Source organism: Anser anser (genome assembly GCF_964211835.1).
Source record: "Anser anser genome assembly, chromosome: 5".
Classification (NCBI taxonomy): domain Eukaryota; kingdom Metazoa; phylum Chordata; class Aves; order Anseriformes; family Anatidae; genus Anser; species Anser anser.
In genome coordinates this window covers 11,953,567-11,977,981 of record NC_139725.1, presented here as the reverse complement: position 1 = coordinate 11,977,981, position 24,415 = coordinate 11,953,567, and the positions used below count along the sequence as shown (strand labels likewise).

Genomic DNA, 24,415 nt, shown 5'->3' with positions numbered 1-24,415 from the left:
AAAAAACAGATTGACGATGCTCATGCATAAAATGGGAATTTAATGTTCTTTTGAGATTACACAGGATTAAATGTTGTATGAAAACATAATTTCAAGATAACAGCTACAGTGATCAGGGACTGAAAAACTGAAAACGTATTTAAGAGACCTGGGAAAACAAGTTAAGATTTTCTGTTGAAAGGTAAAGCAGAAAAAAGCTTGATTTGTAAAATACATTTGAGGGCTTACTGTATGTTCTGAGAGTACATACTTGATATTGTTAGCAAATAAGTATACCAAACTAAATTAGTTTTATTCAAATCCTAACTACTATCACCAGTTATTTAGACATATACAAAATGGACAGTTTTGTCTTAAGCAAGGTTTAATTTCTGCAAGTAGTACTTTAAAGCATATGGCACTTCTCTCATATGTGTGTGCATTATGCATAAATTCATCATAAACAATGAGAATGAGAGAAATTTTTCAGTATGTGTAGCAAACTTGTTCAACTGGATGTCGTCTTGCCTGACTCTACCTTGGTTCTTTTTGATTTAAAGCAAAAAGAACATTTTCAGGTCTTCAGTTGCCATTTCTTTTCAACTCTCTAAACTTAAATCAGCCTTATATATTTCTTTTAGAGGTTAGCTTATCAAATTATCTGTTGGTGTAAAAGGGACTCTTTAGTTGTTCTTTTTCAGTGCAGGCTCTTCGACTCAGCAGGGATGGGCTGGCAGCAAAAATTAGCCAGATGTAGATCAGGTGAAGCAGACCAGTTGTAAATTATGGGCAGTTGCACTGTAGTAGCCTACATGCTGTAATTCATAGTGATGCTGATTTCTGCTGTAGGTTACTCTATTGAAAGAGATGATGTACAGATGTTTCCATTCAGGTAGATGATATAGTACTCCCCTCAACAAAATAAAAGGAGCTTGTAAGTGGAACGGAGCAAGAATAGCAAAAGGGACCTTAATCTATGGGAACTTGTTTTTCTACCGTCTTCTGTCACGGAAATAGGCGTATACCAGAAGGCTGGTTGACTGACTTGGGCTTCAGGAGTTAAAGCTAGGTCCAGGAGCTTTCTCATGCTTCACCTATCTACAGACCCTTCGTGGGAGACTAACTGTAACTTGTTTCAGTTGCAGTGTGATTGTATTATGCAGATGTTGCTCTTTAAGGTGTGGAAAAAATGTTGGGTGTTTTAATGACTGGTCAGGATCAGTCATGCAGCTCCCTAGACATTGTTGCCTTCTAAGCGTGGGAGTAATAGTATATAAGGACACCGACTAAATGAGCATGAAATAATTCATGCAGAAAGTTTCTCCAAGCTTTCCAGGCTCAGCAGACTTGTTTGTGATGAAATGGAGGGGGATACAATTTCAAAAACAGGTAGCTGGAGGTGTTTTTTTCCTCACAAATGGTAACAGTTATTATATAAATCAGGTCACCTTTAGCATTTGATATAATTTAGAGATAAAAGAGCATGGCTTGTATATCTGATCTTTTTATTCCATCTGTGTCCTGTTTAGAGATGATGGCTTTTATTTGTATTTGTTTCTTGATTAAAAAGGTAGAGGGAATCTCCGCATCTAGAGTTCTTGTTTGGTACTTGTGTTGCGTGTGTAGGCTGGGGGAACTCTTGGCTGAATCCAGTTAAAGTAATTTCAAATCTGAAATTGAGTTTAAGATGTACAAAATGTTCATTTAATTGTATGCCATAGAATTCAAGTTTTATAAGTTGCTATTTTTATAACTTCAGTATTTATAAAAAGTAATAAAAACATGAACTAGCATGGTAAAGACCAATATTAAAAATAAGATCTGTGTCCTACCTATATTTCAGGAAGTATAAGAAGTTTCTAATATCAACAGCCTTGTAGTGTGAGTTCCCTTACCATCTTCTCTTCCCCATCCAAACTAAGCACAGAAGTATTTAAAAGGTCAGGACTGAAATAGTAATTTTGTTGTCCTGTAAGGAAGGTGTTGGTAACGAGGTGTTACCTGGAGTGTAACACCAGGTAGATTGTGTAGATTCCTATGTAAGAAAATACGGCTTTAGTTAAAGGTCAGTGTTGGCTGCTTTGGATTTGTCTAGGTCGGACTGTAGAACTTGAAGGAATACCGTTTGGCTGAAGCACTTTTGCTCTTCCGCTTGATTTTATATTGAAGTGTCAGTTACAACATTATAGTATGAGTTGTTCAGTTGTCCATCTTTAATTTTAGTTTTCATGATAAAACCGTAGGTATGGGTTCTTTCATCCAAAATTCTTCTAAAATGTTCATCAATTCTTTCTTGGAGAAGTGAGAACATAGCATACGTATAAGGAGTATAAGGCCATGGAAGAGGAAAATAAGTATGGAGTGTGATTAAAAACGGAATTAAAATAACATGAATTTTAAGCTCAGATTTAGCTTCACTCTGATACTTCCATTTTAAAGTGCTTTCTTCAACCTTCCATGAGTCATTCAGCTATACGTGACTTATAGTTCTGAAGTGTTGTTTGTGGTATTGAGTCCATAACTACATTACATACACAAAACATACGTTGTCGCCCTGTAGACTTTTACCATGGTGGTACTAGCTTTTGTACTAGGAAGTGCCAAACAAGGAGTTGCTACTTAAAAATAGAAATGAAATCTGAATTGGATTGAACTGTGGCTGGCACACAGATGAATACAGCCACTGTTTCACTGCTAATACTGCTTAAAATAAGAGAGAAGTGTGGATACCTAATGCGGCAAGAGTGGTGGATCATTGTGCAGCAGCCTCCAGGAGCCAGCAGAGGGAGATTGTGCACATTTAAAGCCGAAGCCGGGCCCATTGTTGTAAAAGCCCCTGTGCAGTCTGGATTCCTTATCTCTTTCAAGCTCCCTCCCCCCCCCGCCTCCTTTTCATGGTCCCATAAACATGTCTCAAGGGTGTATTTCAAATTGATTACAGACAATTTGCACAAGATTTCGTGATGAACGTGGATGTCGGTAGCAGCTCGTCATCCAACGCCATTGCAGACCTTCACGAGGATGAGGATGATGTTTACTTCAGCTCCTACGGGCATTATGGGATACACGAAGAGATGCTAAAGGTTAGAAAGTGATCTCAACTGCATCTGAGTAGGGCTAAAGAGGAAAGATGGGATGAAGCGGGCTGTGTGCCCGTAAATATACTGCAGAGTAGCTGCATTTTTAACCCTTTCTATACATGGTAGTTCTTTTCCTAGGAGTTGGGCTGAGATCCTTTTTTCAGTTTTATTTCCTTTCTATGAATCCTTTTTACTGTACAGGAAGAATTAGGGAAAAAAAAAATCATTTACTCTAGAGACAGGCTTCAAGATGCTGCAGTATCTTCCACAACTTTACCTTGCCAGAAGCAGCTTTTTCCTGTATGCTTAAAAGATACATGATATAATGGTATGGTACAGATGATGAATATTTTTCTTCGGATTATTTTTTCCAAACAATTAAAATTTGTCAGGCAAGTTATCATGGTTTCCTATTGCACTAAGTAAAAGCAGAAATTGGGGTCATTTGTGTGCCATCCAGCATATTGATAACATGACATTGAATAGCTGGAAAAATTGTAAGCTCCTTTTTTCTGATTAAGATATTAAAAAAAAAAAAAAGCCTTAACCCTTAAGGGGAAACCTCTTCCTTTTTAAATTAAAAAATAAAAAATAAAATTAAACGTCCTATAATTGGCATGTAAATAAAAATCCCTCGATGCTTCCTTTCTGAGAAAAGGCCATAGTTAGGAAAGTTGTAAGCAGTTTTTTATGGCAGAAATAAATGAAATTCCTGCCTAAATGTATGGATAGAATATGGAGTTGCAAAGTAACTTTGTCCACTCAGGTAGCATATAAAATTTTCTGCTTTGTAAATCATTTAATGGCCCTAACGTAGAAATGCACCTGAACCTGTATTAAGACTAGTATAAGTGTGAGGTAAATTTCAAGGGAGAGGGAGTGCTGCAGAAGCACAAAGGTCTCTGCAGAGATAGAAGAATGTTTTCCTAAATGAGTAGTCTAGAGAAATATATTGAAAATCTGGAAGATAAATGATAGGAGTTGTTTTTTGTAGGTCAGTTGTATAAATAAAGGTGTCGTTTGAGCTGTTAAAGGGTATAGATGAGGAAGTCTTTGATTATGAAGTTCTTTATAATTGTGCATTTCTGCAAATGGAGTTTGGTTTCAGGGAATGTTTGTCAGAATGTTTTTAAGAAGACTTCAGACTTTTTTTCTAACCTTAGGAAAACATTGATTTTTTTGCCACACATATATGGAATTTTTTGCTCTATGCCAGGCTTTCATTTTGATTTTTTAGTATGTCAGTAGTATATAAATAAATGGGTTTGCTACATCGAAACTTTTAAGAAAGGGGATTTGCTGTGTGTTGTCAGCTTGTTTCTGACGGTGTTATATTTGGAAACCTTATTTTCCTCATGCCTAGTAATAGCAAGCTGAAGTTCCGATTTGTTTCTTTTGCTGCAACTACTTCAAAGCCAGGGAAGGATGGTTGTTACTTTATAATGGTCAAATGGCTGTTTTTCCCCCTTGCCTTTTCTCTTCAGAATTTCTTACTTATTAATAAGTTTCCCTACCATTTTATTTAAAAGCAAGAAAAGTATTGCATTGAAATGGTGAGTGAAAGAACAGAATTGATGAATAGAGAGACCTGAAGTGAATGACCGTGACAGTAGTGCAGTAGTGCATATAGTAGAGACAGGAGCTAGAATTGTATTGATTTAGGTGGGGCAGTGCTGAGGCAATGTGAGTGGGCAGGATGGAAGGCTGAAGGCTTTCCAGCTGGCTGCTTTCTTGATTGATGCTGAACCTTGTGATTTTTTTATACTATTTTGGTTGTTTCAGCAAATCCTATTATATACTGCGATAGAAGTGAACTACTAAAAATAGTTGCTCTCAATGAATTGTTGTAGTAAGCCAACATAATTTTAAAGGATCTGTTTTATTCATGTTAATTGCATACACTTTGAAAGTAAAATTTTGTAAAATACTCCGTGACTGTTTGGGCCACGTGTATGGTGATCATCTTAACCGTTAACTGGAGTTTAGGGTTTTCAAGCATCAGAATAACCTGGTTTGTTTATATAATTTTTATGAACATATTCTTTGTTCTGAGTCTCTTTGTGACCTTTTTTCCTAATAAAATAGACTTTGTTCTTTCTCACTATAGAAAATTTCTTTAGTTTTGATACTTCTTATAAAAATTCTTATTTGCTACAGTAGAAGAATGTAATCTTGAATATAAACAGTTATATTTTCTACTCGAGTATTATTCGTAGTCCATCTTTATCTAATAAAAGATGACTTAGAAGATACTATTTTTGCTTGGCTCTAACATCTGACCTGCAACAGCAATTCCAAAAGGTATACTTGGCTGTCAATTTGTGCACCTGGTGGTGCATATTAAGAGGATCAGTATATTACCTTGCTGATGGATCAGGCTATGCCACTAGCTTTCATACACGGAGATATTGTAAACGCTTCGTTATATGCTTGAAAACATTCCAGCTTCTCAGATCATGTTGAGTTATAGTTAGATCTCTATTTATTTAATTTAAGCTTTCATAGGATGGGCTGTACGACTTTAATTACTGACTTGTGTTCAGGCTTTCAGATTTGTAGTTTGTTCAGAAATAGAAACAGTTAATATGATCCATGACTCCTTTTGAGGAATCTGCGTGTCATGCAAGTTAAGAGTGTAGAATGATGCAGAAAGTTTTATGAGCTCATCAGTCAAATTTTTACCATTGTATAGAAAGCTGTTGTGTAAAGTTGATGTAGTATTGTCATTCTATTACTGCTGTTCGTGCTAGGTGATGAAGAGGTATTAAGAACTTTGAAGCATCCAAAATCCAATGCAGCAAGTCAGAATAGTGAAAGCTATTTATTTTCTCTTCCAGAGGCTCAGCTGGCTTTATTTGCTTAGGGAATAAATGCTAAAGGATTTTAGTATGGAAAATATTATTGGAGAATCCTTATAAATACAGTATTCACAAAACATCTTCAGGCCAAGTTAAAAGCAACTTTCTCAGCAATTTTGAACAATATCTTGTATATAAATAGGCCAAGTGAAGATTGTTTTTTCTGCTTTAAATCATAGGATAAAGTGCGTACAGAAAGCTATCGTGACTTCATATATCAAAATCCACATATCTTCAAGGACAAGGTAAGTAAAACAGCTCAAAATTCAGTAATTTCTGCAGTTTGTGTTTTTTTTTTTTTAAGCGGTAGAAATCCTTCCGACTGGCTACTCTGTAGCTTTGGGTTGGAATATTGCACTGACAAGATTTGATTTAATATACTCTGGCTTTATTAGGTGGTGGAATGTTATTCAGCTGCTGGAGGGTGGACAGTGCTGATAACAGAAGCGCTGATCACTGTTGTCACTGTTATGTGTGCCATGTCGGGATGTTCATTAATTATGTTGGCGGGGTGAAGTTAAACCTTTCTCATCTAGTATATTAAGCAGAATCTATCTTAGAGGCACTCTTTACCAGAATTTAAGCGAATTTCTATTTGGGCCTGATTCAGTAACGACATCTTAGAAGCACTGTACAATTAGATCTGGGGAAGAATTCACATGCAACTGACTTGTTGAGTTGGTGGTGTTTAGTATATCCAGACAAGGCTCTTGTTCGAGGACTTGGAACAGGGAACTGCTATTTCCCGTGCAGTGAGGAGAAAAGAGGCCTGTGGATGTTTATGATCCTACTGCGGTTATGACCCCAGTGCAGATGTAATACTCTTCTTGTCTTCTGTGTTTCTGTTGGCTATTTCTGATGAGTTTGGTGGCTTCTGTTTTGTGCTGTGTGGACTTGTATTCTGGATTAGCTTTCTTCTACTTACTGCTTACTGTTATTCAGCTGACAGGCTTATGGAAGGAAATCACTTCAGATTTTTATTTTGGTTCTGATAAGAGACTCTGTTAATAAGTGGTAACGTAAGTTCTTGAGTTGGAAATTGTCCTAGGTAGTTTTACAGGGGGAGGTATTTCTAGGTGGATAGTGCATGCTCTTGATATTTCTCACCTCAGGTTTCTTTTAGCAGCTACAGTGGAAAATAATGGTTTGATTTTTTGCCTCGGTATCATAAGCCTGTTTCTACTAAACATTGTGAAGCTTCTAGTGATAATGAGAGAACAAGCAAAAGTGTCATTGAAACATGATACTGCCAGTTACTTGAAATATATGGATGATCAAAGAGCTGGGCAGCTCATCCAACAAAACAGAAAGATCAATAAAGAAACAAAACTTTCTTTTGAGTAATTAAGTTTCATAGATGCCCCTAGAATTGGTAAGTACGAATTTTCACAGGATGCGATTGGTCTTAAGAATGTCTGTCCTAGTGGAACAGTGTGGTTTGGGTTTCTCCTCTGTTGTATGGACACATACAAAATGCAGGTGAAGAGTTCTAGATAATGTTGCTTAAGACCTACCTACAGATGCACTTGCTCAGGCATTGGCTTGAACTTGTGTGCTTACTTGCTGGTTTTGCTTCGTGTGAAAGCATTCAGCTCCTATAGAGAAGGTTATTTATTACTATTACAGCATCTACAAACCGATTTCTGAACTCTGTTTTTATGGCAGTTTTTTCTTTAAGATACCTCTTGCCTCAAATCATAGCGTTTCCATCCAAACCCTGTGCGTTAAGGTTGAGTGGAAAGAAAGGTTATCAGTTGCGTTGAGTTGCCAATAGTTTGCATTCAGCTGACCAGTGCTTTGCTTAATATCTGACCAAATTTTGTATAGCTGTTGCTTGGTATATTGTTATGGAAAACATATGGGATTTTCTCAAAAATCTAGCACTAAAGTGAAATCTGTTGCATATTTCCACTGAAGAAAGTGTTCAGTTGTTAGGCTTAATTTATATATCATATGATGCTCCCAGAATGATATCAAGTGACATGTCCAGCCTGGGAAAATAGGCTGATTTCCTTTAGAAATTTGATTATAATTAAAAAATATGAAAAGAACAGCTTCATGTTTTATTTCCTAGACTCCTGTAATATTCTTAGAACTCCCATATGCCATTTCTCGTTAGAAAATATGTGGCAATGCTTTTTGTTGTTTCTGAAAGGACAACTGCGAGGCTGGCTGTAGAAGTTGATTCAAACAGCTTAGTTGATGTTACTGGCTTTTAATACAAACCTGCAGTATCCCTAAGAGGTGCGTTTGTGTGAATGGGATGATAACACAGCATCTGTTTGTTTGTGCATACTACATTCAGAACCAGTCAGCTTATTCTTTCAGGATTCAAAATAAATTATTAAAACTTGAATGAATCCTGTTCTTGTTGTCTTTGCTATAAACCTGTCAAATGTACTTGAGGTGGAAATAGGACAAATTCCTGCTAGGTCAATTCCTAACAAATAGTTCAAGTGATCTGTCTTGGTAAAAAGGAAATGTGATCCATTTTACAGAAAAAATATTTTTGGTTAAAAACAAATGGTATTTTCATGCTTAAGTTTCTGTCGTAGAATATAAGTTCAACGCAGGTATCATTGGGATATTGAGGAGAAAAGTGTGTTTTTAAACATTATTGCTACTAAAAGTTCATTGATGGAATGAATTAAATTGACCAAATTACTTGACCTTCTGTCTTTCTGAATGTGAAGTAATATTTTCTGTTATGAAAGCTAGCCTATCAGTTTTGATTAGATGGCAGAGAAGGATGTGATGCTGCAGTCTGTAATGGTGTAGTCAAATCACCAGTCCAGCTGTTCCAGATTTCTGGTGAGAGGCCATATGTGATCACTGCAAGAATGCGTTAGCTGTAGACCCTTGTCCTTAGGCTAATTGGTGATCATTTTGCTTGTCTTTCAGTTCCTCAGATGTGTTCCAGCTTGTACATATTCTCTCCTCTGCCTTTTTCTCCATCCCCGTCCCCTGCCTGAGGCTAGATGAGTTCCATCTGGGTTTTTAAGTGACCAGGGCAGCTGTCCAAAGTGTTGTCTGTTTTGATTTTTTTCCTATTTGTGGTGATTGCTCTCTTTCATGCAACTGCACATCAAGAGCATTCTTTCACAGAGGTTTGTTTTTGGCTCTGACTTCAGCTTTCATGGCTCAGCAGTTCTGTTAACTACCATGTGTAGAGCGATAGAAGAGATGGTGTTATGGAGCACGAGATATCAACAGCTGCAGGAACGCTGGTTTTTACTTCCTTTTCCTGTCTCCAGAAGACTTGAGCCCAGGCACTTCTGTAGCCACTACTATTCACGTGTAACTTGCGAATGGGTCATGGGATTGACTCCCATTAGAACAAAGCTGCAAAGAATTCAAATGGAACAAGCAACTCTATCTGCAACTTCTGTTGCCAGCCTCCATGCAAGATGCTGATAAAACCCCATTATGCTAATGTTCTCTTGTCTGCTTCCAGATTGTAAGTTGGCTTGTGAAGACAGGTGGCATTCAAATCTCAGTCATGCTTCCCAGTACACCACAGCAGAGGCTAACTTAGATTGTGCTGCGAAGGATAAACGGCTATTTTTATTCATGCTGACTTCAGTTTCATTGCTTTGTATCCATCCTCAAAGCATATAAGTTGTATGCAATGCTAGGCAAACACACCTGATGGACAGAGCATTCATGTGCTTAAATGGGTAGCATTTGTAAAATGAAATTTACAAGTGTAGATGCAAGCTCCTGTTGTGCCAAAACAAGAGTTCTCAATAGCTCTCGAGTAAGAGTGCATTATTGCATTGAAATATTTTCGAAAATGGGGTTATAATTCTCAAGTGCAGGATTGATTACTGAGTGATTCGATGCCTCCTTTGGAAAAAGAATGTCACGAAAGCTGTGAGGACCGTTTCACAACACTAGAAGCTGTGCTAAGGAAAGCCACTGAAATAACTTAGTACTCCTTTCTAATAGATGATCTTCATGACTAGTAACTCTGACTTGATATTCCTCTTATCCTAGAGTTATTTTAGTAACTTATTTGTGCTCTACTGTGTGGCAAAGGAAGTCTGTCTTTACAGCTTGGAGTCTGTTAATGCTTAACTGCTGTGCACAATCCGAGTGACTGCGTACTCTTTAGGACTGTACTACTGTTTTCAGTTTTGAGAACGTTTTTGGATCTAGTGATTAGAATTTTTTAAACACCATTAGTAAAGCTTAACTATATTAAGAAGTCTGATAATATGACCATTAGTGAACTGGCCAATTGACAGAATGCACCCTCAGCCAATCTGCAGATAACGCTAAACTGAGAGATGCTTTGTAACCCCCTTGGTTGTGCTGCTGCTCAGAGGGACCCCCACAGGCTGGAGAAGTGGGCCAACGGGAGTCCTCTGCAGTTCATCCAAGTGCTGTGCAAACTCCACACATGGGGAGGAATAACCCCCCCCTCTCCCCCCCCCAAGTACAGGCTGGGGACCTACTGGTTGGAAATCAGCTTTGCAGAAAGGCGGCTGGAGGCCCTGGTTAAGACCAAGCTGACCGTGAGCCAGCAGTGCGCCCTCGCAGTAACCATGAATAGTGCTACAGGACAAAATCTCTGCTTTCCAATGCTTAATATTGCTGGCAACTCTAGTATTTAATATTTGGTGTAAAAAAATAAAATCTCAGTTGCTTTGCTTTTGCTTCTTTAAATGTTCTAATCTTGCTATAGTAGTTAATATTTGAGATGTCAAAACCAAGTGTTTGCAGTAGTCGTGTTAAATTGAATACACTTTTTTGTTTTAAGTGTGGTGATGAAGTTTGTCTTTGAGGAAAACTTAGGGATCTCATCTTCCTGGATTTTTTTGTCTTTTTTATTAAACCTGTTAGAAAATAATTCGTGGGTTTAAAACTGTGCCATTCAGCATTTTGAAATTTAGTCATCAAAGCCATAGCTGTTTTGTGGCACTGTGGCCATTTCTAGCAGGGGATTTATGAACTCTTTACAAGGAGCATAAAATGATCTGTAGAAGTTTTTATGGACAGTAAATACAAAGAAAGATTTGTCAATCTCGTCTCCTTACAGTTCTTTCCATATAATGAATTTGGCACGTTCTGTTCTAGAGGCAAAAGGATAGGACACCGCTTTGTTCCTTGGTGTTATGAATGACTAGGGATTTACTTTCTTTTATATGATTCTAAAGAAGAATACAGGACTATATGCATCTGAAGAATCATATCCAATTCTTATTGTTGAAGGGGAGAAATAAAAGCATGGAAGTATGACTTAGTCACAGATTTTAACAGGCAAGGCAGGAACCATTTGTGTAAAATTACTTTGGACCAAGAAGGATTTAGCCAGTGAAGAAGATAAATATATTGATACCGTAAGAATGTTGTGAACGTGCATTCTGAATGTTGAGCAGTCAGAGTGGCTGTGACATTTCTCTTTGGCAAGTAGATAAAGGTAATCAGTGATATCAGATACATGCATATACATAATCCTCCTCTGTGTGCTGTAGTTGGAATGAAACTACTGGAAAGAATTAATTTTTTTGAATAGTTTTAATGAGAAACTGCAGAGTTACAGTATATTTTTTCAGAGTCAATGCTAAATTCAATTGTTAGAATGTTTCACTGATATTAAAATTCTTCAGGCTCTAATGTTCTGTTTCTCCTGTTTGTGTAACTTCTTAGTTGTTGCTTAAATAACTGCTTGCAATTATTTTGCTCATGTGGATGAGTTCATCTGCAGCTGGAGCTAGTCTGCCTCATAGCCTGTCTGTAAAAGGTAGTAGAGGGTGCGGAGTTATAAATGTGGTTTGGCTTGCTTATCTCTGAATATAACAGTAAGATTCGATGGTGCTACCTTTTCTTCCTTCCTTTGAAGTATGGTATCTCACTGATGTAGAAGGACGTGGGAAAAATCATAGCAAGAGAAATAAATGGAAGCAAAACTAAGTTGCTTACTCATTTCAGGTGGTTTTGGATGTTGGCTGTGGAACTGGAATACTTTCTATGTTTGCTGCCAAAGCAGGTGCGAAGAAAGTGATCGGAGTCGACCAATCTGAAATCATTTATCAGGCCATGGACATCATAAGGTAGGAGAAGTTCTGGAAAAAGTATGGAAATACCACTGTAAAAAGTTACTAAAATACCAGTCTGAGTTAATGATCACATATCACTTGGTAGGTCTTCTACTGAAGTCCTTCTTTGTTCTAAGGATTAACACAGGTTTTGATGCGCAATCATGTTTGCTGTTCCGATAAAGGTAGTAAAAATAGAGCACTAGTTGAGGAAAAATATTTCCCAGATGCTTCTTGGTATTGGCATTGGGACCAGCACTGTCATGCTGTGGAGGCTTTAACTGGCTGCTGCCAATGCATTTCCTGTTTTCACTTTGTTCACTTGAAATGTCGCTACTGGTAAAATCGTTATTTTTTTAAACAACAAACGTTAGAGTTGTGACAGCTACCTAGATGATATGAGGAACTTTTCTGGCTGCAAAATTTTAAGTTAAGTAAACAGAACTGCTGTAGGTGAACACAGTAGAAGTTTAGTTTTTTATCTAGATGTACGCACACACACTGCTGTTTAATTTTATATATATAGAAAATTTCAATAGTTATATAATGTCTATAAGTTTATCTTCTAGATTACAGAAAATTAAAATGCTTTACTGGGTCCATCTAAATGTATATTTTTTTAGATTGTTGTGTTGGTTAGAACTGTGAAGTTTTCAACTAATACATGACAAGCTTTTATTTTTTACCAATTTTAACACCTGCAATGGAGGTGTGAAATGTAGCTTTCTTTGTTGGCAAATTTTGTAGTTATATGGTATTAACCTGTCCTTAGTAAGGTTCTATACACTAGTATATTTAAGGGACACTATGTTTGTGGAGAGTAATAAATGTCTATCACCCCATATTTTGTTTCCTTGGAAACCTCCTTTGCGCTGTTTTTCATGTTAGCTGGAAAGTGATTACCATTGCACTGTAATATTTTCTATAGTATGAATAAAAAATCAATTTAACAGCATGTACACAGACACATCAGCACACAATCTGTGGGGTCACTGAGAAAAGATGTTTTCAGGAAAATCACAAATAAGGTGAGTGCTGTGTAAACCGTCACAGAACTGTACAGAATGGAAGGGACCTCTGGAGGGAATCTGGTTCAGCTCACTTTGAGAACAGGCTCAGGTACAGTAGGTGGCTAAAGCATTGTCTGGTCAAGTTCTGAACACTGCCACTTTTGTCTGAACTTCTCTGGCAAATAGCTTGTTCGATTATCCTCGCTTCTGTTTTTCAAATATCAAACAGAAATTTCCAGGGGGTGCAGCTTATGTCCATTGCCTCTCATCCAGTCCCTGTAATATCAGTCAAGAGCTTTGCTTGGTCTTCTCTTCTCCCTCACACTAGGCAGAGGTCTTGACATGTTCAAAATGGTTACGGATGTGAATTAGTGTCTTATTTTTAATGTACTATGTGACAAACTCTGGATTGTTCATCTCTTACGTAAGTGTACAAAAAGTTCTATATGCTTTATACTCAGAGTATGGTAGAAGTATCAGCCAACATGTGTTACCCTCAATGAGAAGGGTGAGCCTTTAAGAAAAACAACAAATCAAAAATGTTTAACTCTTAAAAGTGGTAAATGACCATTTGAATTAAGCAGTGAACCACCACTAAAGCTACGCATTTGTAGGTAACTGGCTGTAAAAGGTTCAATTCACATTCAAGTCTTAGGTTCATATCAAAACAGTTTGTATTTGCCTTGTTAAACCCTCTTTTCCTAAAGGAATAGAACTGACAAACTTAAAATGAAATAACAAATATTTATGGGAATACTAAACAACTCAGTGTTGCTTAAAAGTAATTACTGCAGTGTGCCTCCACCTATGATTAAAGTACGTGATCAAAAGCTTGAGTCCCGTACAGAATCAGGTTCATTTCTAACACGCTTTAATAAATGCTAGAAACGGTGCAACCAATGTGCATAAGTAAATGGGAATAAGTGGCCACTGTGGCATTCCCACAGGGCATTCCCTTCTTTCCCAAGGTTTCATAGTAAATTTATTAACTATTTGCCCTATCTTTTCTTAATGGGAACAAGAAAAAGCAAAAATTTCAAGTTCAGTGAAGGCTTGATTTTTGTCATTTGCCCAGGTAGGCTAGAATAAAAAGTGAAAGTATACTTCTTAATAGCATTCAAGCAGTCTTTCCTACAGTTTGTCGTCTATATTGATGACTTTTTTCCTTTATACATTAAAATTGAAAACAAGTATGTAATATATTAGTGTTTTTACTCTTTGGTTTTAATTATGTCCTTGTACATGGTCATTTAGGAAGTTAACCTGTTTGTGCTTTTTTGTTCTTAAAATATTGATATGGTTGATTGCTCTTCAATGTTTTATTTCTCCCTTGAAACTTCTGTTTTAACTTCTGCTTACAAAACTAAATGTGATATTAACGGTGAACTGTTACCCTTCTGAGGGATGACTGTCACACGTAGAGTTTAATTGATGTTTCCAACAGCCCATGTGTTCAAGTAGCCCTATGACCCTTTCCTTTCCCTCCCTTTTTTTCTGATCTTTCTCCTATTGTCTTCTAGATTGAATTTTTAATGTGATTAGTGGTCTGCATTGAAAGGCAGACAACATGCAAGAGTAAGATATCAGGCTGGGGGGGGGGGGTAGGGGCAGAGAGATGAGAACTGCTGTGGATAGATAGATTTTTTTGGTGGGAATACTTTTGTGCTCTCTGTAACAGCAGCTATCGTAATAATGGTATATGCAAGAAAGGCTAACATGGTTTGCCAAGGAGAAAGTACTAAATTTCAAGTATTCAAGTATCTAGCAGTTCAACTGTTGTGCAGTTTTTTTTGTTTTTGTTTTTTCCTGAAAGCTGTGGTCATGTCATAGAAACTTCCTCCGTATACAGTTTGTCCGTTTACTTGCATATGAGGTGGTACTGATGGCTGCAGTTACTGAACAGTGCAGATGAGTGGCAAAATCACAGTAGGGATGATGCCTTTTTCTGTGGAATAACTATAATATTGACTTACAGGGAACATTTGTTCTCTGTGCCTTTGCAGCTGGTTTTGTTTTAAAAAAAAAAAAAGTCATGCAAAATAGCTTTGTATGAAGTTAATTTCCATTTGTATCCTACCTAGTGTGATGAGTAGGCTCTAATCACTCTAGGCTTACACTACAAAGGTCAAAGGAGAACTGGAAGCAAGCAACTCTAAATGAAGAGGAGCATCATTTTAAGTTGGCCTCTTCTGTATTTTCCTGGGTTCTGAAGTCTACACACTTGCATTCACAGCACACGGGAGGCATACAGATCTACTGGCTGCCACCTCTGCTTGGCTCTTAATCTCCTGAAATTTTTGGAAACTTATAACAGTACCATCTGACATAAAACTGAAAAGTAATGTTACATTGTAGTACTTTCCTGATTATTTTAAAAATAATAAAAGCTAAAAATTGTTGTTTGAGGGGGAAAGAAGAAATGCAAAATACAGACACGAATACATCTCTTGACAGCATAAAATGGAAATATAAACTAATTGTTTTATATTATTTCTTGCAGATTAAATAAACTTGAAAATATTATTACACTAGTCAAAGGAAGAATTGAAGAAGTAGATCTGCCCTTGGAAAAAGTGGATGTAATTATATCTGAATGGATGGTAAGGTGTATGAATATTATTTTCAAGACACAGTTTTGGGGACAAAAAAAATTGCATTGATTGATTCAATTTCAGAAATGATCTTTAAGTGTTGCTATTTTTTAGCCAAAATTTTTTTGTTGCAGCAGTGGTTTTGTCAACCTCGTTGATGGGATGGCAGTCTTCATTACATGGTATTTGAATACAATTCCTCCTCTCTCTTGCACCTGCTATTTCAAGTCAAGGTTCTATAAGTATAGTTAAGGTAGTTTGGGTACAGAAGTAAGTTTGTGTTATGTAGTTAGTGTGCAAATGTATAGAAGTATTCTGTGCTTCTGAATAATAGTATTGCAGCTGCTCATGTGAAAGTAATGGAGAAATTTGGTGTTTTGTCATGTAGGTAGATCATTCTGATATGTAAAATACCATTAAGTCCATGAGGACAACTGAAGACCATCCTGACCATGCAGGAAAGGTGATAGGAAGGAGCATATACACTGGGAAATCTGTGAATACATGGAGGGAGCTTGAAACAGTGTTTCTTCTGATTGCAGGCTTTTTAGTGTAAGAATGAAATAAAGGTGCATAACGATGATGATGGCCAATAGAAAATGCTCTATGCAGTGCATAAAGGAACCATTTCCTGGAATCTGTTGGATTTCAGCTTTTGGACTGTTGACATGCTTTCATGTGTGTGCTTTCAAGCACAGTTGTGCTTACTGCCTGCCACTGAGAAAGAAATCTGTGTGACAAGACCCAGTGCCAGGCTGAATTCCATAGCTGCTAAGTTTGTTACCTGTCAGAAGTGTGGTAGGAAACATCATTTGACCTCTGTTGTGGACTTCTCCTATTCAGTCTCCTGTGCCACAGATGTTCAAAAAGCTCTTCAAAATGGTGTTTTTTCATACTAATCCCCATTGTTTGGACTTGAAATTAAAGGACAGAAAAGTTTGCTTTTAAGATCAGTAGTGAAAGCTTGTATGTGAAGTTACTTCTTTTTACTTCTAATTAATTTCCAGGTAAAGTAATTATCTTTTTAAAACATTAAATATTTCAGCATGCTGGCACTCAACAGATTTCTTTCTTCTACAGCCTTGTAAAGACTGTTACCAGAAGCATGAGCTTCATCTAGTGTTGAGGTCACTAGTTTCAAGGGAGACTTAAGCATTTGGTACTAGTGGATTAAAGCTGATACGTTATCATCGGTGATCTGTGACAGTATATGACTTCACTTGAAATGTAATTCCTTTTTCAGGGAAACTTCTGATCACTTGCCTAATATGTGCACAGAGAATAATCCTCCCAAAATCAGACCGCTTGTTCCAGAGCGCAGGATTTGTATTCTCAAAGTCACTTGGCCACTTAAGAACCTAAGTCCTGTTGTAAACTAGTATCTCTAAGGTGAAATAGAGGACTTAGAAAAGCACCTCATGTAAGAAATGACGTACTGAATGTTCTGTTTTTTCCATTTCGGTGCTAATTTACCTTTTAATGTTATAATTATATAGACGTGCATTTCATTTAATGAGGTATTCTAAATGTTTAGGGATGTTAGCATTTTTATAGGTTGCTGCAATACAGAGATAAAGAGGACAATGCTGTGAAAGTAAGATTGATAACTGGACAGCACGCAGACTGTTGCAACACTGTCTGGAAAGGAGCGTTAGGTTTCCCAGATGCAAATGAAGATTCCTCTTTGTCTATCTTCCTCATGTTGTGCATTTTCACAAGTGTGTGAATTTGCTTTTTTGTTTTCCTTCTCTACGTGGTAGCGACCAGTGTGAAATCTTTTTTGTTAAAGTAAGAATATAAGTGCTTAGAAACAGACCGCTAGTTTGAAAATGTTGTAAATGCGCAGTGTGGAACAAAAAGGAGCTCAATATATGTCAGCTCTCAATTCTTTATTTGGAGCACTTGCATAGACTAGCAGGAAACCTCCAATGGGAACAACATTTTTTCTTGGTAACGAAAATATGGAAGGCTGCTGTTTTGCTTAGAAAGCAAACTGCTCATATGCTAGAAAGTACCAAATTCTCTTGTGTAGCCATCGCTATGTTTTGCTAGGGTACAGACCAGCGTTAAAGATGAGTACCCTGTAGGCATTTTAAAGTCACGCGTGGAGCATAAGAAAATTATGAACATGCATGAAGCATTAGAATGGAGGCTGGAGAGAGGAAAAGATGCTACATCACCCTGGCATGTTTCTAGAACAGGCTTTCTGAGAAAGATGGCACAGCAAAGAGTGTATTGTAAAAGGTGTGGGGTTGCTTTATGAACATTTCCATTGTAGTGGCTGATGATCATTCTCCTGCTTGTGTAAGTGATCTGTGGATTCTGCAGACTGATATTCCTACTTGGTTAATCTTTCAATTTTTTGCCTTAAAATATGCCAAAATGGGACAAACACCTTAAGTGTATTACACTGTGGATAGTTGTGTGGGTGTATAGGTGTGTATATCAGATGTATATGAAGCCAAACTATATTTCACATCTATACTTGTCTTCAAAAATAATGTGTTTCAGTTGTAAAATTTATATGGATACATTTTGGTCATGTTCTGGGTTTAGAGGCTGAATTATGAGCAACTGTCTCTTCAGTGGCTTTTATTTTCTTTTTTTTTTTTTAGGTCTAGGAAAGAAATTAGCAGACAGGGAACAGCGATCTTGCTTCTGATGTAAAGAGTAAATTAATTGTTTGTGACATCTGAAGTATGTGTTAGACATCTTTAAAATCAGACCATAAGCAGGGCGTCTGTGTAATTGCATTCTACTAAAACCAGCATGGAAACAATTTGGAAAGGCAGTGTGATGAGCTCAGAGCTGTTCTGTTGGTTTCTGAAAGGCAGATTGGTGGAGATTGAGGACCTCTTGGATTACTGGATACCCAGATAAATCCATCTGTTTAGATGCTTTCACTCTGAGGACTGCTGTGAATGCCTTTTAGCAGCACATTGGCTAAGTATGCAGCCTGATGCGAGCACTTAAAGGGCTGCAGGCCTGGAGCAGGAGAGAGCAGGTGGACCAAAGAGCCATCTCTCCTAATGAACCACACGGTCTTGAGGAAGACACAAACGGACAAGTAATAGCCTGTTCTGCTAACTACGCTGATTCTGTAAGATAAAGGTTTTCTGGTTGTTGAAGGTGGGTTGTTAGAATGTAAGAATGGGTGAATTTTATACCCGAGCTGACCACTGGCCTTGCTTGTAGAAGTTTCCCTGTACAGGATGGTCTGATAATCTGTACCAGGCTGCAAGCTTCTGATCTGTCATCCTGCTTGGAGCTCAGAGGTATACAAAAACATGGTCAGTTAGTAACTCGATCTGAAAATGTTTGGTAAATGCCTAAATTTCACTGGAGATTTAGAATTTTGACTTGAATGCGGTGTCATTTGTATGCAAGTAGAGGGAAAGCATTTAGGTTAGCAAGAATTGTGCATGCCGTTGCTCTCAGTCAGGATCCCGTATATGCCTGCTCTCAAGAGGTCCGGATTTTTAGCAAGCAATGAAGTTTTACTGGAATTAATTTTACATACAGCATATAAGTTTGAAATGGGAGTTGCTGTGAAAAAGTGCTGAAGTTAGTTTTTGCTTAAATTGAATGTTTGATAGAATGAGATCTGCTAACCATACAAACGTAGCTGTGTTACTCCACATGTGATAACTTTGTAGGCTGGTTATTAAAAGGAAAGGTGCAGAAAACCAGAAAATATAATGTTTTTCTGCGGTGTTCTTGAGCTGCATCCGTGTACTTTTTTTTTCTGTCTTTATGCTTTGAGTTCTGTTTCTGTAGCTAAGAGTACGAAGCTAGAAGTTGAGAGTTTTGTTCGCTTGAAAAATAACTGCGTTTCTTGACTTTTTTTCCAACTGTGAGGGACAATTGTCCAAGCTGGTTGTCTCAAATACAGTGTTAGAACATACTGCATTCTCATAAATGGCTGCCTTATGTAATGCTTTATGATACTGAATATGTAATATAGCCTTACTGAAGGAACAACTGGGAAAGAGATGGATTCTTAATAGAAGCCACGAATAGAACCTGATGCTTGTGTTGTTCAGGTAGCCGATATCACAAATTTATTTACTTCATTGCTTGCTTAATTTTGGTAATTTTGGAATGATATCATGATGGGTCTTGAATGCGAGGTATTCCAAATCTTGGGGGAAGTACTAGGAAGTAAGTGTGTCTGAAGTACTGGAAGTAACCTGTTCTCTCCTTTCTTCCATTTTGATGATGAATATACAGTGGTGGTGCTTTTCTAACACTTAGTAGTATTTCTGTTGTCTTGATATTCTGTATTGTTTCTGTTAATATTTGAGGGATCATTTAGTAAAAGCATCCAGTTACCATATCGCAGTAAAAATATAATTTAAAATTCCATGTAAAAGCTCTTTTTTATGCAAAGGAGCATACTAAGTAGCACAGTGCTTTCATTTCTCTACAGTGAAATTTTTTATTAAAAGAATTGTATTTCCTTTTTGTCTGCCCTCTTAATAATGGGTGTCATTTGTCCACTCTTGACATCTTCCCTTTTGGTGTTCTTGCTCATCTTGCTTTTGGTTAAGGGCAAAATGGGGTGTACATAATAAGAGTCAAGCTGTGGTTTTGCAATGTGTGGGCTTGCTCTGACCGCAATGTGTTTTGTTTTGTTTTTTTTTGTTGTTGTTGTTTTGAGTTAGAGCATACATTAGAGATCAGCATGAAGGCTCACTTAGTGTGAGGGAAATGGTGCTGCAGCAGACCATGCAGAAGAGTTCACATGTAGCTGCTGCTTCTCATTTAAACATGCCATGTTTTTATTTATTTATTTATTTTGTGGGGTTGTGTTAAGTAAAAAGTGATTTTTCACAAAATCAAGCAGGCCCCGTGGGTTTTGTTTATCTATTGATGTGAGACAGCACTTTGTTAGAAAGTAGAATCTGTTAACTACTGTTTTAGGTATTCTGTAACTTGTTTTACTTTGCAGTCCAGTGGAAACGTTGTAGGTAAAAATTTGATTTAAGAAAATAATGCACATTTTATACTGACAGGGTTTAAAAAAAAATAATCTACTTGATGAGGCAGTGGTTTGATAGATGCCTTTTATCTCGTTAAACATTCAGTTTGGGGCCTTAATGAATCTGACTACCAGACCAGGTTCAGTTGTGTTACAAAAAATAAGAAAATCTCTTTGATAAGAGGAGAAAAAGCACCACTTCTTCAAGTAGGTAAACATCGCTTCTCAGTTTTTTCATTGCATGTTTTTTTCTGCTGTATTAAAAATTGTAACGATTTTTGCAATTGTAAGCATGCTAATACCACTTCTTGAAAAGAATCCTTCATTTATATTGATTTCACCAACAAGCAGAAAATATGAACAGCAAAAACGAGTTGAAATAATGTATTTGATAGGAATGGATAAGGGAAATGTACAGGAGGAGATGGTCCTAAACTGAAGTATATTTTTTTAGGCATAGTATTTTTCTTTGGGCTCTTTCCACACAACCAGGTACACTTATTTGAAATTATATATTGTTCTCGTGTCTTAATGCTTTTAAATAGTTTAATCTCATTTTTCTCCATGAAGAATATAACGAATACTGAAGCGGTCTTGTTAAAAAAAAAAAAAAAAAACTTCCCATACTTATATTTTGATCTATTTGCAAAATATGTTACCTAGTTTTGAATTAAAATGAAAAAGAACTTCAGAGTGGTGTAGTTTGTTTGAATAATTAAGAAAATTTAATGGTACAGGGCATTAAACTGTCCAAGTTCTGTGAGCGTTTTATAATCCTGTTGCAAAACACAAAATATGGATAATAGGGACATGAGACGTTTTAGGTGTATTTAGCTACTAGCAGGATGAAATTATTTATATTTAGCTCACAGATTTTTATTCTAGAGATCTCATTGCAGTCATTAATTTTGAGGATGCTAATACACATTGAAGAAGAAAACAAAATCCCTGAACGTTTTTTGGGGTGGAAGCAAGAGTGCTGCCCCACAGCATCACAGGGACAAAACGTCAGGTATAATTCTCTTTCCAGATGGCACCCCTACAGGTGAGGCAGCAGCCTGTGAAATTGCATTCTAAATTACACTGCAGATGAGCACGGCACACAGAGCAAAATGCTTTGGTATAAGTAATAAATGACTTCAGTACCAGTGATGGTTTACGTAACTTGCAGGAATGCGAAGTTGAATTGGGGATGGGGGGGGCAACAGCACTGCTAAAATGGAAGGGTCAGGGAAAGGACGGTGAGAATTTCACTGGATTTCTTGTTAAAAGGTGTGTCTTCAGCTGCACTCCTTAGGCTTGGTTGGCAGGCATTTTAGATAACAGTAATTTTAGTCAGGAAGAAATAAGCAAGGAATTGATCCGTAAAGATGTTGCTTTCTAACTCACTGACTGTTGCTGCTAACTAATCTTAGGATGTATCCTGGAGGTCACATTTTCAGTTAAAAGTACCTTAAAAGAATTTATATGAATCAAACATATCCTATTGTAAAACTGCAAGAATAAGAATTGAAAAAGAAAACTGTTTGCAGCCTGTGCTTTTGGCTTGCTGGAGGCGTAAAATACTGTCTGTCTGATGCCGTAGGAGCTCCTGGCCTTTTCAGCCATTTTGTTAAGCTTATAAAAATCGTATTGCTCACAAAGCAGTAGCGTTCGTTCTGGAACTTCTTCTAAGAGTTTTATAAAAGTTAATCAGGATAGTGGCAGAACAGGCAGCATTTGGAAGAAAAGTATGCAGTAGGGCACTGTCCTCTTACCAGAAGAAATAGGATAGGAAGAGGACGTTTGTGTTGTCGTAATCAACACAAATGCATTCTGCTTCAGGTTCCTCATTTTTGTATTTTGTTTATTTTTTAGTTCTGAAGGCTGCAATGTGGATGGGGACGTTTATGAGAGCAATTATGAATTGCTGCATTTTTTATATTTAGGAACATTAGACAATTAAGATAGAAGATGACATAAACTTGAAGCAAACTTGGTATCTTAACAATGCAGTTCACGTGCAGTGCTGTCTTACCTTCAGTAGGGTAGCTTGATGAAATGAAGAACAGCAGCAACTAAACAAATCACAATTCCAAATACAGAATTGTAGGAAAAATGATGAAAGAAGTCTTTGTAGCTTTGCTTTGTTTGATTACAGCTAACTGGGCTTGTAGGGCTGCAAGTCCAGAGTCTGGACTTGCAGTCATCTTTTTTGTTCTTTCTTACTGGCTATCGGTGCATAAATCAAACCCCACGGTGAAGCAGTGTTTTAAGCCAAATGAGAATTTGGACATAAAGTGAAAAAATGAAGTGTATGCTGGTATGATTTGTCATTAAGTGATTTGACGTCCTAAGAATGTGGATGAAAGGTGTTGAGAGTATTCAGCATGTGTAAGGATCATACTCAAACTTGCAAGATAGGAAGAACGTAAAATAGTAAATCCATTGATAAACAAATGGCCATATATCTCTTAGAAATTTGGACTTTACTTTGAAGAGTTGAAACTGAAGGTTTAATTTAAAAGGCTAATTTTATGTAATGCTGTTGTATGTAATGCCAAGGGGAAAGGGATTTTTTTTTTAATTTTTTTATATGGCACTTCAGAGTTGTGACTACAAAATCGATGCATAGAGCTTTTCTCTCGGGGTTTAAGGTAAATTTGATTTCTTTGGATGTTACGGGAGTCAGGTAATTGTTGGATATTTATTGCCTACAGTTTATGAATTTAGTAGATGTTAAGATTTTGGTAGCGTTGGAATTAAAGGTGATATTTATATAATTAAACTCTGAAGTGACCATGCTGGTGTTGAGAAACCCATCAGGTGCTGACTCTTACTAAGGCGTATGGGCATGTAAAGCTCTTAAACTGTATTGATAAAGTCAGTCTGTATATTGATTAAATATGCTATGTAAGAAGTGTAATGACTTCTAAATTCTTTCCCTCTTCTGTGAACAGGGTTATTTCCTTCTCTTTGAGTCTATGCTGGATTCTGTCATCTATGCAAAGGACAAGTACCTGGCAGAGGGAGGCTCAGGTTGGTGTGCGTAATTCTTTTAATAAATTTAGCTCTGGGGGAAAGCTAAATGAACTCAGAGACTTGGAATAAGCTATGCATGGATGAGAAAGTTGCCAGTCTAAATGAAAAATGTTACCATTAGTACGAGCTTCGAGGCATTAATTTACTGTATGGGTAGTAGAAGAATATTAGCTGGGGTATCAAGGTCTCAAGTTAATGGTGTTTTTAAGAATAGAAGGGGGTTATTTATTCTGAAGCACAGTCTAAATTTTTCCTCCCTACTTCTTCCCACACCTCTACACAGGAGGGAGGGAGATAGGGGACAGTAGCAAGTTAATAAACTTCATTTCAAGAGTTAACTTCTGTGTTGAAAAATATTATTTTGTTAATCACAGGAGTTGGATAGTAATCTCAAGCGGTAGTACTTAAAGATAAGACTGGAATGCTGTCTGTATTTTTCCCAGATCCTTTGAGTTGAAAAATAATCAATGTAGCCTATCTGGACAAATAAAGATTTAGAAAAAATGTCTTAATCAAATTACGGTGTTGGACTTTCAAAAATCTATGAGGCTGAATAGCAGCTATCAGGAAAGCTTGCATTCATTTTCTCTCCTATAAATACCAGTTTCTGCAAAACTAGAAACAATTTTATTGGGTAAGATATAGTACTGTTTGAGTAAGCTACAACTTACATGTAAGATGAAAAGTTCATAATTTTAATCTGTTTCCATATGAATTAGAGGGAAAGGGAATAGGGTGCATTCCAGGATGGCAGATGATGTGTGAGGAGGACATACAGTTTCAAGCATAAGAAGCCACGTGAAATAACTAATGGAATTGCTTTGTTTCAGTTTAGGATATTCATTCCCATTAGG

The 24,415-nt window shown here is 37.0% G+C and overlaps 1 protein-coding gene across 2 annotated transcripts in view; it reads left to right on the top strand.

Moving 5' to 3' along the window:
* PRMT3 (protein arginine methyltransferase 3) overlaps positions 1 to 24,415 on the top strand; it is a 96,374-nt gene that overhangs the window by 42,726 nt on the left and 29,233 nt on the right. For both annotated transcript variants that reach the window (XM_083840303.1, XM_083840304.1), the window contains exons 6-10: positions 2,921 to 3,062; positions 6,097 to 6,162; positions 11,852 to 11,973; positions 15,469 to 15,568; positions 23,480 to 23,558. In XM_083840303.1, the coding sequence (XP_083696429.1) occupies positions 2,921 to 3,062; positions 6,097 to 6,162; positions 11,852 to 11,973; positions 15,469 to 15,568; positions 23,480 to 23,558 (509 nt within the window). The remainder of the gene's footprint in view (positions 1 to 2,920; positions 3,063 to 6,096; positions 6,163 to 11,851; positions 11,974 to 15,468; positions 15,569 to 23,479; positions 23,559 to 24,415) is intronic.